This window comes from Amblyraja radiata, chromosome 16 (genome assembly GCF_010909765.2).
Source record: "Amblyraja radiata isolate CabotCenter1 chromosome 16, sAmbRad1.1.pri, whole genome shotgun sequence".
Classification (NCBI taxonomy): domain Eukaryota; kingdom Metazoa; phylum Chordata; class Chondrichthyes; order Rajiformes; family Rajidae; genus Amblyraja; species Amblyraja radiata.
Window position 1 is genome coordinate 13,220,627 of NC_045971.1, and position 17,905 is coordinate 13,238,531.

Genomic DNA, 17,905 nt, shown 5'->3' on the forward strand with positions numbered 1-17,905 from the left:
TGGACACTGCTGCAGGTAATCTAGGAGAGAAATCCCACAGATAATAAAATAAAATTGCAGTTTCTTTTGTTGCTTTTCCTACTATATTCTGTTGTGCTGAAGCAAAGCAAGAATTTCATTGTCCTATCTGGGACACATGACAATAAACTCTCTTGAATCTCTTGAATCTTGAGGTTGGGAGGGAAAATGCTATTGATGCAACATAGTGGAGATGCAAGTTCCTGTAATGATATCCCCAGAGGTGTCTTCATGTAGAATTGGTCACATTAACTCAATCTAGCCTGGGTCTTCCGTAGCATAGTTTTTACTGAGGTACAAATTCTGCCTAAGCTGCACCTTAGCAGATCCAATAATTTATCCAAGTTCTTGACAAATTGGAGGGGGAAATCAGTGCAGGCAGGCAGAGGGAAGCACGATGATAAGATTTAGGATCTGGAACATCCTTGCTGTGTTCCATGGGGGTTGGTTGGGCGTTGTGTTTAAGTGAGGAATCAGGAGTTTAGCGAGGATCTGAAGAATATTTTTTCGTTAATCTGGAATGCACTGCCTGAAGGGTGATGGAGGTAGACACTCTCACAATGTTTAGGGAGCATTGACCACTCATTTGAGTCTGCAGGTAGATAAAAGACTGACTTGGCATAATGTTCAGCCTGTTCTGTAGTGCTGTTCAGTGTTCTATGACTCTATGGTGAGTCAGAGATGAACTATGGAAAGTGAGAGCACAGTGAAAACTAGCACCAAATGTGGTGACACTTTTGAGTTCTTTGTGGAGTAGGAAGCAGTCAATTCCCCAGATAAAGAGGTGAGGGAGAGCCCTGAAACAGCCGTACCCCACAAAAAGACAGGCGTAGCTTGGGTTGAGTGACTCCCTCTCAGATGCAGCTTTGATCAGGAGACAGCGAGTGGAGTGGAATAAGTGGTTTTTCACTTCAGGAAAGAGTTCCGCCAGGCAAGCGAGGGTGGTAGTGGTGGAGGGGGACTGGCTGGGCTTTTGTTCCAGGAAGAAGGAAAGAGGCCTTCGCCCGGATCAGGGGTGGGGAAGGGTTATCACCATGAACCAGGCACTGATTGTGTGAGCATGTGTGTGCATGTTCACTTTTGTGGGAAGGTAAGGGTTATCAGAGTCAGCCCGACAGTAATAGATAGCGAGGTCGATGATATTTCATTCAATGTTCCCTACAGCTGTTGTGACGAATGGCCATTAACCGGAAGTATTGACTCTGTACCTCCTCCCCAGAAGCTGCCTGACAGCTGAGTCTTTCCAGTACTTTCTGTTTTATTCCCCATATGTAGGCTCTTTGTATGATGGGATTGCTCTCCATTGTGCCAAGCAGATCCAGGGAAGATATTCACAATTAGGAAGGATTTACATAAGGAGGGAAACAGTCTTGTCGCTTGAAGGCAAACCTGTAAAAATGGAATGGAGTTTTGAGAGAACTGATTAAAGAGGCAAGGAAGGAGAAAGTGGCGGGGTGCTGAGCACAAGGGCATGAGAGTTTTCAGCGTGGTTGGTTGAGAGTCCGAGCCAGGCTTTCTGTTCACACATTAAAAATTCCAGGCAGCAAAGACCAGATGGTCCAGAGAGCCAGCCCAACTCTGACGGTGCGATGCCTGGAGCACCGTGGCTAGACATTTCCTGCCTCTCCCCCCATCAGCCACATAACCTCATGGGACACACAAACGAAAACACACAAAAAAAAAAAAGCACAACCTCAAGCAGAAACAAAACCTGAAGAGTTCTGCTACGACATGCTTGGGGTTTTGAATCCCAGTTTCACAGACTCTCAGCGCCAGCACGGTGGCAGGATGTGAGACCCTGTGACAAGGTCTGACTGACTTCAGGCCGAGGCCCCGACACAGGGTCTTCCTGCATTGATAGGCCGCACATCTGGAGAGGTACCTTGACCCGGCTGTTCTCAGCGATCCTTTGCGCCCCCGTGATCTCCTGGCCATCAGTCTGTCGCTGAGATCACGAACAATGCCTCCGGGGAGTGATATAAATACAAAGGCAGCTCTTGCCTATTTCCCCAAACTGGCCCGGTTGCTGTTCACGAGAGACCTTCATGTTTATCCTTATAACATACAATCAGAGCCATTCAGAATTTTCCTGCTGGATCAGAAGCTCGGAGTTCAGTCGTGACTTTTTAGTGGGATGCAGATTTTCAATGTATCTCCTACTGCGGACTCGTCATTCATATCTACAGTTTTCCTTTTCAAACACTGCTTTCCTTCATTTGTATGAAACTTGATTCCTTATAACAGCATTAGTTATTGGTAGCGACAGGCTCGAACACACTGGTGCAGCCTTTTATCTGTTATGGTTCACAGAGAATATTTATCCACGACTTTTAGAGCAACCGCCTGTATTTATTTAGCACCTTCAGTAAAACATCCTACGGTGCTTCAGAAGAACTTTGCCAAACAAAATTACCACCAAGCCAGAAAGGAAGACTTTGAGTACATGAGAAAAAGTTTAGTTCTAAGGAAGGTCTTGAACAGAAGAAAATAGGGGCAGGAGTAGGCCATTTGTCCCTTACATTTGCTCCTACATTCAATATGGTCGATCTTTGCTGGCCTCAACTGTTGCCTGTACCAAATCCCAAAAGCCTTAATTCCATGATTTTTCAATATTATTTGTCTATCTCCACGCCAAATCCCCAGGAGGTGCAAAGGGCCTTGGGAGTGCTGGTGCACAATCCCCATAAAATTCAATCGGTAGCAAGGAAGGCAAATGCAATGCTAGCATTTATTTCAAGAGGGCTAGAATACAAAAACAGGGATGTAAAGCTGAGGCTCTATAAGGTGGTGGCCAGGCCGCATTTGCAGTGTTGTGAGCAATTTTGGGCACCATATCTGAGGAAGGATGTGCTGGCTCTAGGTCTACAGGAGGTTTACAAGAATGATCCCAGGAATGAGTGGGTTAACATATGATCAGCGTTTGACACCACTAGGCCTGTACTCGCTGAAGTTTAGAAGGATGAGGGGAGACCTCATTGAAACTTACAGAATAGTGAAAGACTTGGATAGAATGGATGTGGGGAGGATGTTTCCACTGGTGGGAGAGTCTAGGATTAGAGATCATACCTCTAGAATTAAAGGACATTTCTTTAGGAAGGAGATGAGGAAGAATTTCTTTAGTCAGAAGGCGGTGATTCTGTGGAATTCTTTGCAACAGAAGGCTGTGGAAGCCAAGCCAATGGATATTTTTAAGGCAGAGATTGATAGATTCTTGATTAGTAAGGGATTATGGGGAGAAGGCAGGAGGATGGGGTTAGGAGGGAGAGATGGATCAGCCATGATTGAATGACAGAGTAGACTTGTTGGACCGAATGACCTAATTCTGCAACTACCAATTTTGACAAATATATCGAATGATCCGACTTCCACCGCCCTCAGGCGCAGAGAGTTCCGGTCATTCTCTACACATTTTTCTACACTTCAGTTTTAAGTCATGTTCCTTCTTTTATAGTTATATCTCTTTGTGACTCTTCCACTGGTGAAAACATATATTTGAATAACTTATTCGTATTATATTTCCTTACGACATAGGAAGCCATTTGGCTCAGTTAGTGCTGGCTACAGGACAAGCCATCAATCCCATTCCTCCATTATTTACTATAACATATTCTCTCTCACATTCCCATTAACTCCCCCCAATTCTCCTATCATTCACCTTGGGGTAATTTACAGTAACAAAAAAAGTACCAACACGCATGTCTTTGGAATGTAGAATGAAACCCAGAGCGCTGAGAGGATACCCAGACTATATCGGGAACAATGTGCCAGCTCCAAACAAATGATACCAGCGGTCGACATAAAATGTTGGAGCAACTCAGAGGGTGAGGCAGCATCTATGGTGAAAATCTCACCATAGATGCTGCCTCACTCGCTGAGTTACTCCAGCATTTTGTGTCCACCTTTGATTTTATCCAGCACCTGCAGTTCTTTCTCACAAATGATACCAGAGGTCAGGATTGTGCCTCCGTCACTTGAGCAGTGAGGCAAAAAGCTTTGGGATGGACAAGAGGACCTACATTGAGGAGATGTGGAGTTGTTGGAGTACTGTGGGCCAGAGAAGGTCACAGAAGTACGGATGGTTGAGACCAGGGAGATACTTGGACCAAAGGAAGCTTACTTGATCAAAGTGGATAATAAAATATCACACAAACGCAGCCTCTGCTGTTCCATGTCACTACATCGCGCTAACACATTAAGTAATGTGTCTAAAATGATGGTAAGAATGAACTATTTTAGATTTTAAAGATAAATGGTAATTTCACACGATAACTTCCCCAGGGAAACAACTCAAGACTTTTCTGTGCAATGCAACCTGCCTGATCCGTGGGCTTTTGAAGAGATGAGAATTTCTTGTCGTTCAGTCATTCGCCGCTTCCCTTGTCTCACTGAACGGCAACTGAATTATCTCTGGTTGTAAACCTGCACTGGGCAAACAGTACGTTTAAACAATCCAACGCTTTCACCCATATTGTGCTGAGTGCTGCAGCTGTTGTCAGAAGATGGTCAGTGTGTAAAGTCATCAGAAAGACCCGAGTATGTGACATGCAGAGGAAATGGGACAAGAGGGGTCCAACATGGTCAATATGCCAGACATGACCTTCCCCGCAACCTGTTCACCTCACTTCATCAACCTTGCACCCTTTAGACTTTAGAGATACAGCGCGGAAATATGACCTTCTGCCCACCGAGTCTGCGCCGACCAGCGATCCACGTGCACTAGCACTATCCGACACACCAGGGACAATTTGCAATTTTCCAAACTCAATGAATCTACAAACCTGCACATCTTTGTAGTGTGGGCGGAAACCGGAGCGCCTGGAGGCAACCCATGCGGTCATGGGAAGACGTACAAACTCCGCACAGACAGCATCCATGGTCGTGATCAGACTCGGGTCTCTGGCGCTGTAAGGCAGCAACTCTACCGCTGCGTCACTGTGCCACCCATTGATTGAATCAAACAACAGAAGTTGATTTCATTTCTAGATGTGGAAAACTAGGCAGTGGCAAACATGGTAAATGCAGACAGCGCTCTGCTGGGTGTGACTTACCTGATCACAATCTCCCAAAACTCATTGTGGTGCGTGCCCACGAGCTGGGCAAGCGCACAATTTTCAGAATATTTTGAATGGTTACCTGAAACTAACGCGGAGATGCCTGTGACCTGAGAGTTGCAAGCTGCAGCTTGTGCTCATTGTCATAAATAGTCCTGTGTTTCACAGCGTTGACAGGAACCAATATTTCACACGGAGCAGCTTGAAAAGAGAGGGCCGTAGAGACATAAGCATAGAAACAGCAACTTTAACCCACAGAGTCCACACTGATCACCAACCACCCATTTTTTGGGGATGTCTAAACTTGTTGAGTGTGGTCTATCATCCATCTCAATTGATGTAGTCCAAGGTTATTGTGAGGTTAACGAAGGCTAGGTGCGATGGATGGTCTTCTATATTTATCTTGGATTTATCACATGGTGAAGATCACCATTATAGACAATAGACAATAGGTGCAGGAGTAGGCCATTCGGCCCTTCGAGCCAGCACCGCCATTCAATGTGATCATGGCTGATCATCCCCTATCAGTACCCCATTCCTGCCTTCTCCCCATATCCCCTGACTCCGCTATTTTTAAGAGCCCTGGCTAGCTCTCTCTTGAAAGCATCCAGAGAGCCTGCCTCCACCGCCCTCTGAGGCAGAGAATTCCACAGACTCACCACTCTCTGTGAGAAAAAGTGTTCCCTCGTCTCCGTTCTAAATGGCTTACTCCTTATTCTTAAACTGTGGCCCCTGGTTCTGGACTCCCCCAACATCGGGAACATGTTTCCTGCCTCTAGCGTGTCCAAACCCTTAACAATCTTATATGTTTCAATGAGATACCCTCTCATCCTTCTAAACTCCAGAGTGTACAAGCCCAGCTGTTCCATTCTCTCAGCATATGACTGTCCCGCCATCCCGGGAATTAACCTTGTAAACCTACGTTGCACTCCCTCAATAGCATGAATGTCCTTCCTCAAATTAGGGGACCAAAACTGCACACAATACTCCAGGTGTGGTCTCACTAGGGCTCTGTACAACTGCAGAAGGACCTCTTTGCTCCTATATTCGATTCCTCTTGTTATAAAGGCCAACATGCCATTCGCTTTCTTCACTGCCTGCCGTACCATTGCAACTCTTGGGGCAAATCTTCGGCCTTTGGGTGGTGGCAGTTTAGGAGTATTCTCACGATGCCATTCCCTGCAGAAGGCAGCAAGGATCCTATCTATAATTATGACAGTTGGGCATTTCATTTATGATGATATGGCATTTCTAGGATCCCCTGATAAGCTCTTCCCAAAGGGAGAGATGAGGCAATATATTTGGCCAGAAGAACTTAAAGCTTTAGTATTTCAGTAAGGATTTTATCTGTTCCAGAGGTCTTGTTGTAACTCACTCAGTGGATGACCTTTTCAATTTCTTGCCTGTAGTTTTGGTTTTGTAGTCATGGTTGTAGTTTAATTCAGTTTAGATCAGCGATAACCCGGAAACAGGCCCTTTGGCCCACCAAGTCCGCACTGACTAGCGATCCCTGCACACTAATACTATCCTATACACACTAGAGAGAATTTACAATTATACCAAGCCAATTAGCCGACAAACCTGTACGTCTTTGGAGTGTGGGAGGAAATCAGAGATCCCGGGAAAAAACTGATGATCGTTGGTCAGCATAGATTGGGCAGAAGGGCCTGATTCCACACTGTATCTCTAAACTAAACTAAAACTGAACAAAACTATCTCGCATGAGCTTCACCCGGTCACAGGGAGATGGTACAAACTCTGTGCAGTACAGTACCTGTAGTTAGGATCGAACCCGGGTGTCTGGTGCTGTAAGGCAGCAACTCTACAGCTGCGCCACTCTGCTGTGTTCCGTATGTACATGCAGCGTGAGAGGTTGTAGCCCCTCTTCGATTGTCTGAAGGGGCTGCTCCTCAAGTTTTGGCTACATTTTAGCCTCACGCTCCTGATATTTGGGCACCTGGTACAGAGGGGGAAGGGTCGGGAGGAGAGGGGGTGGGGGTTCTCCCTGTCGGTCTGCTTCTGGGCCTGGCCAAGATGGCCATTTGTGGGTCCAGGCAGCGGGCCTACGTTCGTGCTCACGTGTCCCTGGAGAGGGAACACACGTTGTCCACGGGGCCTCTGGAGGCCTTCCGTGAACGCTGGTCGCCGCGGGAGGTTGAGTGTATTATTGATAAAGTTGGCGATATATTAATTTGATGACTGTTTGTTAACTGCCAATATGGGCAGCCTTTGATCGTGTTAATACTCTTTATAGGTGTTTTTGTTTTCTGAATAAAAAGTATTTGTAAAAAAAAAAAAGTTTTTTAAAATATAAAAGTGAAGAGGTCATTGTGCTCACATTTACCACAGAACTGGGTTTCCAAGATAAAAACTTCTGGAAATATATATACAAATCCTTAGTTTATAAAGGGCATGAAGGGGAGCACCCTATATTTAATGGGACAAGATCCATGACAAAGTATGTGTGGTTCAATGCGTGTGAGAAGACTGCTCCAAATGACACAATGGGGCAGAGTCGAGAACAGCCTCTTAAGTATCAAAAAAACTAAGGAGCTGATCGTGGACTTTAGGAGGGCACATCATCCGAGGACGTACACACCATTGAAGATAAATGGGGATACTGTGGATAGGGTGAGCTGTTTTAAATACCTGCGAGTCCACATCTCTGAGGATATGACATGGACATAACACGCTGCAGCACTCATGAGTAAGGCAGGGCAGCGCCTTTACCACCTCAGGCAATTGAGGAAATTCAGAGTGTCTCTGAGGATCCTCCAGTGCTTCTACTCAGCGGCTGTGGAAAGCATCTTGTCCGGAAACATCACAATTTGGTTTGGGATCTGCTCTGCCCAGGATAAGAAGGCTCTGCAGAGAGTAGTGCGTTCGGCAGGGAACTTCACTCGCCCCTCTGCAGGAACTATACATCAGAATGTGCAACTCCAGAGCCAACAAGATCATGGGAGACCCCTTCCACCCCAGCTGCTACAGTCAGGCAGACGCCTCCGTTGCCATGCTGTGAGAACGGAGAGGATGAGAAGGAGTTTCTTCCCAGAGGCCATTAGGACTGTAAACGCCTATCTCTCCAGGGACTAACTTTACTGAACCACTTTACTGTTGTGTGGTGTCTTTTTAAAATTGCTGTTATTTTCCTTTTCTTCCCTCCCTCCCACAAATATGTAATATGTGAATATTCTGTTCATTGCCACTGCACATCTCGTATGTGTATGTGACGAGTAAACTTGACTTGACTTGACTTGACTTGGCTGCAGAACTCTTGAAGAATGTTAGTGCTGTGATATCTAGAAGGGATGAGCTTGACGATGCTTCGTGGCAAGAATCATCAGAATGAACCAATTGACCCCCCTCATTCCAGTTTTCTCTCAATAGGTTCAGACTGCTGACTGAGCAAATCCTGCTCTTAATTCATCTTGGCCAGTGTTTCTTTTCCTGTGGAATTGCAACCAAGAAAGCAGTCTTGCTGAGGCCGAACTCTTCTGTTCTTTTGGGATATTTCAAGTGTTACAGCACAGATTTATTTTCTATCTTAATCGAAAACACATGTTCCAATCCACAACAGAACAGTTCTGCCACGATGCAGTCTCTCCCCGCTGAAGCTTCTCTGTGGCAAGATGCCACAGCACTCCATTATGAAGCCTGCTGCTCACCATAGACCTGAGCTCAGAGCGCTGAAAGACCCTCTTCATTGGCCACACTCAACGTGGCACAGTGGCGCAGCAGTAGAGCTGCTGCCTTAAGGGCCTGTCCCACTGTACGAGGTAATTCAAGAGCTCTACCGAGTTTTTAAAAAAAAGTCAAATTCGTGGTAAGCACGTGGAATGTACGTAGCGGCTACGTCGGAGCTCGGAACGTCTCTTAGTGGCTAGTAACGCTAACGGCAGGTACTTGGGAAACGCGGTAAGCTCGTGAAGACTCGTGAAGATTTTTCAACATGTTGAAAAATGTCCACGAGAGCCCCGAGTACCTACGAGCGGTTATTACCGTAATTCTCCGAGTTCGAACCAGGGGAAACTCGGGAAGAACTCTTGAATTAGCTCGTACAGTGGGACCTTTACAGTGCCAAAGACCTGGGTTTGATGCTGACTACGGGTGCTGTCTATACGGACTTTACACGTTCTCCCTATGACCACATGGGTTATCACCAGGTGCTCCGGTTTCCTCCCACATTCTAAAGACGTGCAGGTTTGGAGGTTAATTGACTTCTGCAAAATTGCCTCTATTGTGTAGAATGTGAAACAGGGATAACAGAACTAGTGTAGGGGTGATCGTTGGTCAGTGTCGACTCGGTGGGCCGAAGGGCCTGTTTCCACACTGTATCTCGAAACTAAACTAAACTATCTCGCATGAGATTTAGACACCTGGGTTTAAGTTCATCAGAGGGTTAATCAATCCTGGACAGCAGTGTAAAACTGATGATGGGAGGTTAGCAGCTAGCTTTACACTTCTGCCGTCTTACTCTGTACAGTCTCTCCCCCCCTCCCCTCCCCTTCCTATCCCATAATAAAAGTGATGACAATAAATCCAAACAATAAATAATTCTGATCCACGAGAAGTTTTAAGGATGTGAACTGTGCTGTGTAAATCTCTTTCAAAGGTACAATGCCATTACTTCCCACTTTGTGTTACATTAACCTAACATGATCCAAGGGAAACTCACAGGCTAGGGAGTTCTGTGCTGGTTTAATAGCACATTTGCCTGTACTCTGCACTCAGACTAATGGAGAATAATGCTAGTTGGAGTGAAACTGTCATGGACTAGGTGCTGACGTTTCCTGCCCAGTGGCCAGTGAGTTAGGTTGAACTCTCCCATTAAAAGTGTGAAACTTCCCCTTGGACCCGATGCCACAGAGGTCTCAGTGCCACCCAGCGCACAAGATGACATTAACAAAAAGAGCATAGAATATCTCTCCTGGTGACTCCTTTGCACTTGGGTGAGACGATCTCTGTGTGGGGCAGATTGCTATTTTGTTTCACATTTTCTCATTTTGCTGAATCCTATAGCATATAGTACAGGGTCTTGGTGAGACCACACCTGGGGTATTGCGTACAGTTTTGGTCTCCTAATCTGAGAAAATACATTCTTGCCATAGAGGGAGTACAGAGAAGGTTCACCAGACTGATTCCAGGGATGTCAGGACTTTCATATGAAGAAAGACTGGATAGACTCGGCTTGTACTCGCTAGAATTTAGAAGATTGAGGGGGGATCTTATAGAAACGTACAAAATTCTTAAGGGGTTGGACAGGCTAGATGCAGGAAGATTGTTCCCGATGTTGGGGAAGTCCAGAACAAGGGGTCACAGTTTAAGGATAAGGGGGAAATCTTTTAGGACCGAGATGAGAAAAACATTTTTCACACAGAGAGTGGTGAATCTCTGGAATTCTCTGCCACAGAAGGTAGTTGAAGCCAGTTCATTGGCTATATTTAAGAGGGAGTTAGATGTGGCCCTTGTGGCTAAAGGGATCAGGGGATATGGAGAGAAGGCAGGTACAGGATACTGAGTTGGATGATCAGCCATGATCATATTGAATGGCGGTGCAGGCTCGAAGGGCCGAATGGCCTACTCCTGCACCTAATTTCTATGTTTCTATAAGTGTCGTTTGTTAAATCTGTGTTTATGTGTGACCTCCTCAAATGGTTGAAATCCATAAACCCTGCATGGAAGAGGATTTAATTGGGCGGCATGGTAGAGCTGCTGCCTCTCAGATCCAGAGACCCGGGTTTGATCCCGACTCACTCCCGTTCACACTAAGGTATTGATTTTCATTCTGGAAATCCAGGGTTTTGCAGGAAGGTGCGTCCCTCAAGAATCTAACAGGCCAGTGAAAGGGATGGGTGAAATAGTCTCCATGCCCTTTGTAAGCCCATGCCAGGCTCAGGGACCGGACAGCATGCATCAGGGGAGGCAGCAATCATATCCGTGCGGGAATGTGTAGCAAGGAACTGCAGATGCTGGTTTAAACTGAAGGTAGACACAAAAAGCAGGAGCAAGCAACACTGCGGGTCAGATTGAATCTCTGTTGAAAAATTATAGGTGACGTTTTGGGTTGAAACCCTTCTTCGAGGGTGAGAATTACACGAGAGAAACTTTTACTGGTAGGGTTCATGAAGAGGGTCACAAAAAGCTGGAGTAACTCAGTGGGACAGGCAGCGTCCCTGGAGGGAAGGAATGGGTGACGTTTCGAGTCGAGACCCTACTTCAGACTAGTTAAGGAAAAGGGAAATGGGAGATATAGACGATGATGTAGAGAGATAAAGAACAATGAATGAAAGATATGCAAAAAAGTAACAATGATAAAGGAAACAGGCCATTGTTGGCTGGTTGTTGGGTGAAAATGAGAAGCTGGTGCGACTTGGGAGGGATAGAGAAAGAGGGAATGCCAGGGATAGTTGAAGTTAGAGAAATCAATATTCATATCACTGGGCTGTAAACTGAGGTATAGGAAGAGGGTCATAGAAGCATAACCAGTTTTAATTTATTCACTTTTCAGGGCCACGGTGTCACTGGGAAGGACAACATTTATATGCCTCTTCTTTATCGCGTTGGGAAGGTGTAGATAGTGATACTCGGCCATTTCAGAGAACATTCAAAGGATGGGCTGGAGTCAAATAAAGGCCCAGACCAGACAAGGACAGCAGATTACCTCCCCTCAAGGACATTAGTGAACTAAACAAGATATTATGACATATTTTGCTTGGGCAGCTTACAACCCAATGATATAAATATTGATTTCTCTAACTGCAAGTAACCCTTGCATCCCTCTCTCTGCTCCTCCCCCGCCCTAGTCATCGTATTAGTTTCGCTGTCATCCTGCTGAGTTTCGCTGTTTGTATCATTTATTATCACCTTCTCCACAGCCAACAATGATCATCATTGCTGGCTTTGATTTGTCCTTTTGTATACCTTTCATTAATTTGTTCTAAGATAGACACAAAATGCTGGAGTAACTCAGCGGGACAGGCAGCATCTCTGTAGAGAAGGAATGGGTTACGTTTCAGATCGAGACCCCCTTTAGACTGAGTTACTCCATCATTTTGTCTCTTATCTTCGATTTAAACCAGCATCTGCAGTTCTTTCCTACACATTAATTTGTTCTATGTACCTTTTCATATATCTTGTTTTGCTTTCCCCGGAGTCTGAAGATGGGTCTCGACCCAAAAACGTCACCTATTTCTTTTCTCCAGAGATGCTGTTTGATCTGCTGAGTTACTCCAGCTTTTTGTGTCTATCTAAGATATTATGACACCGTCATCATTACTGGATTGTTGGTCCAGGGCTTTGGATTATTAGTTAGATAACTAATGTCCTGCCATCGAACAGTGGCTTGTTTCTGATCTGTACGGGCAATCTGAGCAGATCATTATTGCCTGTGCTTTCTTATGTTGTGTGGGACGACAGATGGCACAATGGGCTAAGTGTTCGGCTGGCAACCGGAAGGTAGCCGGTTCGAATCCCGCTTGGAGTGCATACTGTCGTTGTGTCCTTGAGCAAGACACTTCACCCACCTTTGCCTGTGTGTGAATGTGTGTGAGTGATTGGTGGTGGTCGGAGGGGCCGTAGGCGCAGATTGGCAGCCACGCTTCCGTCAGTCTGCCCCAGGGCAGCTGTGGCTACAGAAGTAGCTTACCACCACCGAGTGTGACTGAGGAGTGAATGAATAATGCGATGTAAAGCGCCTTGAGTATTAGAAAGGCACTATATAAATCCCATCCATTATTATTATTATTATGTTCTAACCTTCTGAATGTTAAATCTTCAAGTTGATCAGGTCTGTTGACCACACTGTGCAGACTTTAGTTTAGTTTAAACACTAAACGCTAGTATATGTGGATCGACTGACCAGCGACCAATCCAATTAACTTACAAACCTGTACGTATTTGGAGTAGGGGAAACCAGAGCACCCGGGGAAAACCCACGCAGGTCACTGGGAGAAAGTACAAACACCGTACAGACAGCACAGGATTGAACAGTCAGGATTGAACCTGTGGTCCCTGGCGCTGTAAGGCAGCAACTCTACCGTCACCATGCCGTTCATCTGTGTCTGTCTGACTTGTCTGTCCTTGTCTCCTTGTCCTGAGCAGGTGTTTCACTTCAACACCATCTACGTTAAGAAGAACTGGGTGCAGGCACACATGTTCTGCCACGAGCAGGGAGCACACTTGCTCAGCATCGGCAGCTTCGAAGAGGAGAAGTTTGCTGAAAAACTGGTCCATGAAATATTTGGGTGAGTCAGATTGAAGAATTACTTTAAGTGGTGGGGAATGGATTGGGGCACACAAGTTTCTTTTCCTTCAAGAATTTGTTTTCTTAAATCTATTTTTCTAGAGGTGAGACTATGTCCTGAGAAATCATGGACATAAGATTTGCAGAAACAAAGAACTGCAGATGCTGGTTTATACCGAAGGTGGTGGAGTAACTCAGCAGGTCAGGCAGAATCTCTGGAGAAAAAGGATGGGTGACATCTTTGTGTTACTTCAACAATTGCGTCTGTCTTTCACATAACATTTGCATTTGATCCATTGTTTCCACACTACTAGCAGCCCAATCTCACAGGGTATTCCACACAGCGCATGGTCAGAAGGGTCTGGTGATTTCTAATGGTCCTAAAGGCACTTTAGGAAATACTCATATTGGTGAGTCTGAGGAAGAGTCTCGACCTGAAATGTCACCCATTCCCTCTCGACTCCATCCAAGGACCCAGACAGTCTTTCCAGGCGAGGCAGAGGTTCACTTGCACCTCCTCCAATATCATCTACTGTATCCGATGTCAACTTCTCTACATCGGCGAGACCAAACGCAGACTCGGCGATCGTTTCGCTGAACACCTCCGCTCAGTCCGCCTAAACCCACCTGATCTCCCGGTTGCTCAGCACTTTAACTCCCCCTCCCTTTCCCAATCTGACCTTTCTGTCCTGGGCCTCCTCCATTGTCAGGGTGAGTTCCAGTGCAAATTGGAGGAACAGCACCTCATATTTCGCTTGGGCAACTTACAACCCAGTGGTATGAACATTGACTTCTCTAACTTCAAATAGCCCTTGCTTTCCCTCACCATCCCCTCCCCCTTCCCAGATCTCTCACCAGATTTACTGTCTCCGGCTACATTCTATCTCTGTCCAACCCACTCCCCTGCAATCAGTCTGAAGAAGGGTCTTGACTCGAAACGTCACCCATTTATTCTCTCCAGAGATGCTGCCTGTCCCGCTGAGTTTCTGCAGCATTTTGTGTCTACCTACCATCCTCCTTATTTGTCCCCATAATTGCAACATTCTATAAATTCACTCAATGGTCACGTAAAGTATGCTTCTAAGACACTGTCTCTGAGCTGGGACTTGAAACCGAGGCAGTACTGCATGGGCGGAAACCCCGGTGGGGGGTCGAGGGGCATGTTCCCCCCCCCCCATGCTTTGAGAGGTGGGGGACAATCCACCCCATGTTTTGTAATCCGGACTTTATCAGACGTTTTCTAAGGGCTGAATCGGCCTGTATGCAGGGCCTTTCAGCGCCCGGCGCAGCTTAAAATCAAACTGCTGCATTGAGGTGATCGAGGCTCCTGATGTTGAAGCCCCTGCTGGTCGATGTAAGGCCCCAGCAAACGGGCCAATTCAAGCCCCACTATTTGGGGCAGACAAAGCTGCTGTTGCTGGAGTTCAGAGTCTGTCACCAACCAGGTCAGCTTCCGATGTTACTGTCCACAGGGCCCACGGCCGAAGCCTCTCGTGTGTGCGTGCGTGTGTGCGTGCGTGTGTGCGCACGCCAAAAAATTGTGTCCCCCTTATGTTTTGATAGCGATTTCCGTGTCTGCTGAACACAGTCAATATATTGGGAGAGTCATTTTTGGAACTTCCTTCATGTCTCATACATTGTAATTCAGGTCAAAGACTGCAACTGTACAGTCAGTTTGTGAAGTTTGTGTACCAGAAACTTTGTGAAGAAAAATATGTATTTCTACAGCACCGTTCATTGCTTCTGACAATTTAGGAGACAGTTCTGTAGTAAGTAAAGTTTGTCCTTGGCAAATTTGCACAAAGCCAACTCCCACACACAGCATGGGACTGTGTGACCACATGAACTGTTTTACTGGCATTGGTTAAGAAATAAATGTGAACAAACATTCCGAGAGCAGGACAGGACCGATCAGGCCATTCGGCTCAGAATGTCTGTGCCAAATATGATGCTGTTAAACTAATCTCTTCTGCCTGTCTGCAGTCTACACCCCTCCATTCTGCGCATAGTCTTGAGTATCTAAAGGTTTCTTATCGTACCTGCTTCCACCACCTCCCCAGGCTGCGTGTTTGAAGCACCTACCACTTGCCGTGTGAAACAAATCTTGCCCCACATATTTTTAAACTTGCCCCCTATCACTTTAAAGCTATGCCTGTAGTCTTTGACAATTCCACCCCAGGAAAAAGGTTCTGACCATCTAATCTGTCTATGCCTCTCTATCAGCTCACCTCCTCAGCCTCTTGTTGACTGGTTGTGGCAGATTTTTATTCTGCGTCCTGTGCAGCTCTGTGTGACTGTGGAGGCTACTGGTATCATGGACGTACGTGGCCTTGGTCAAGTTGCTCTGATGGAGTAGTGTTCCATTTGAATAATGTAGATGTGTCAGGAATACGACCATGCCAGACTGGACACGCACCTGCAATAGATCATATTCTCCAGGGTTCATAGGTTTCTAGGAGCAGAATTAGGCCATTCGGCTCATCGTGTCTACTCCACCATTCACTCATGGCTGATCTATCTTTCCCTCTCAGCCCCATTCCCCTGCCTTTTCCCCATTACCCCCGGAATCCGTTACTAATTAAGAATCTGTCAATCTCCGCCTAAAAAATATCCATTGACTTGGCTTCCAATGAATTCCACAGATTCACCACCCTTCCACTAAAGAAATTCCTCCTCTCCTTTCTAAAGGTATGCCCTTTTGTTCTGAAGCTATGGCCTCTGGTCCTAGACTTTCCCACCAGTGAAAACATCCTCTCCACATCCACTCTGCCCAGTCCTTTCACTATTCGGTAAGTTTGAATGAGGTCCCCCCCACATCCTTCTAAATTACAGCGAGTACGGGCTAAGTGCTGTCAAACGCTCCTCATATATTAACCCACTCATTCCTGGGATCATTCCCGTGAATGTTCTCAAGGTCACACGCTGCAGGTCATGTGCTCCCGCACGATGCAGTGCGCTGTGATTTGCTTCATCCTCACTCGTGTGTTAACGGATATAAATTGAATCCCGCTGCAGATCCATCTGGAAATTGTTATTCCTCTGTTTTACTCCGGAAAAAAAAATGATTTTCCATTGTGTGGGAAGGAACTGCAGATGCTGGTTTAAACCGAAGATAGACACAAAAAGCAGGAGTAACTCAGCGGGATAGACGGTATCTCTAGTGAAATGGAATAGGTGACGTTTTGGGTCGAGACCCTTCGTCATTGAGTTAGGCTTTGTGGCGTTGATGGAAGTTCTAAACACTGGTTGTGAATGTTAAGGGTGTAGAATCATAGGTTGGACCCTTCACATTGTGTTCCTGCTTCCCAGGGAGTCAGAGGATCACGAGTACCATTGGTTCTGGCTTGGGCTGAACAGACGCAACCCTGGGACAGACCGGAGCTGGACATGGAGTGACGGAACAGGAGTGAGTATCTCATCAAGTTCACCTGGGATCAACAGAAGTTTGTACACTAGGGCATGCAACAGGCTAACTTATTGCCCTTTACCAGAGCACTAGACATGCTTAAATGGCGACTCTTTAGCCATTTGCCAGACAGCATATTCCCATATTCCACGTTCTGGTCTCCCAGCTTGTTCCAAGTTAAACTTCCCGTGTGCCTTGCACGGTAGCTGACAGTAGCTAACAGAGTGAATAATCTAGTGTGTGTGAGGGGAGTGATCCAGTCAACAATGAAGTGAATGCTTAGAACCTTGTGAAGATTAATTCTTGACCATAATGAAAATGTGTACCTGGTACAGGAGTTCATCCTGTTATCACCTCTGGGTTTCCCCTACTCCCTTTGCTCCATCGATGTTCTCAGTAGTTTATCTCCAAACTCTGTGGTCACCCCCTTTAAAATGGCTCTGTACAAGATGATCTAACACTAACCTTTAGACTTTGCACGGAAACAGGCCCTTCAGCCCACCAAGTCCATGCCCACCAGTAATTACCCCATAAACTAGCACTATCGTACACACTAGAGAAGATTTACCATTTTACTGAAGCCGATTAACCTACAAACCTGTACGTCTTTAGAGTGTGGGAGCAAACTGGGTCACCCCGAGAATACCCACAGGGAGAACGTACAAACTCCATCCAGACGGCACCCATAGTCAGGATAGAACCCGGGTCACTGGCCCTGCACCACTGTGCTGCCCGTACTGTATATATGCGGATGTATGCCCAACCATATCTGCTTGTATTGCTGTGAAACACCTTTGACAATGATAATAATAATAATGGATGGGATTTATATAGCGCCTTTCTAATACTTTACATCGCATTATTCATTCACTCCTCAGTCACACTCGGTGGTGGTAAGCTACTTCTGTAGCCACAGCTGCCCTGGGGCAGACTGACGGAAGCGTGGCTGCCAATCTGCGCCTACGGCCCCTCCGACCACCACCAATCACTCACACACATTCACACACAGGCAAAGGTGGGTGAAGTGTCTTGCCCAAGGACACAACGACAGTATGCACTCCAAGCGGGATTCGAACCGGCCACCTTCCGGTCGCCAGCCGAACACTTAGCCCATTGTGCCATCTGTCGTCCCTAAATGATAATGATAATTGCAAGTTGTTGAGATGGCATCATTGTGGCCTCTTCCTG

General features: G+C 46.2%; 1 protein-coding gene across 1 annotated transcript in view; it reads left to right on the forward strand.

Moving 5' to 3' along the window:
- The window catches only part of mrc2 (mannose receptor C type 2), a 145,642-nt gene that overhangs the window by 84,192 nt on the left and 43,545 nt on the right, over positions 1 to 17,905 (forward strand). Inside the window, exons 13-14 of the mRNA XM_033035115.1 lie at positions 13,170 to 13,312; positions 16,621 to 16,717. Of these exons, the coding sequence (XP_032891006.1) occupies positions 13,170 to 13,312; positions 16,621 to 16,717 (240 nt within the window). The remainder of the gene's footprint in view (positions 1 to 13,169; positions 13,313 to 16,620; positions 16,718 to 17,905) is intronic.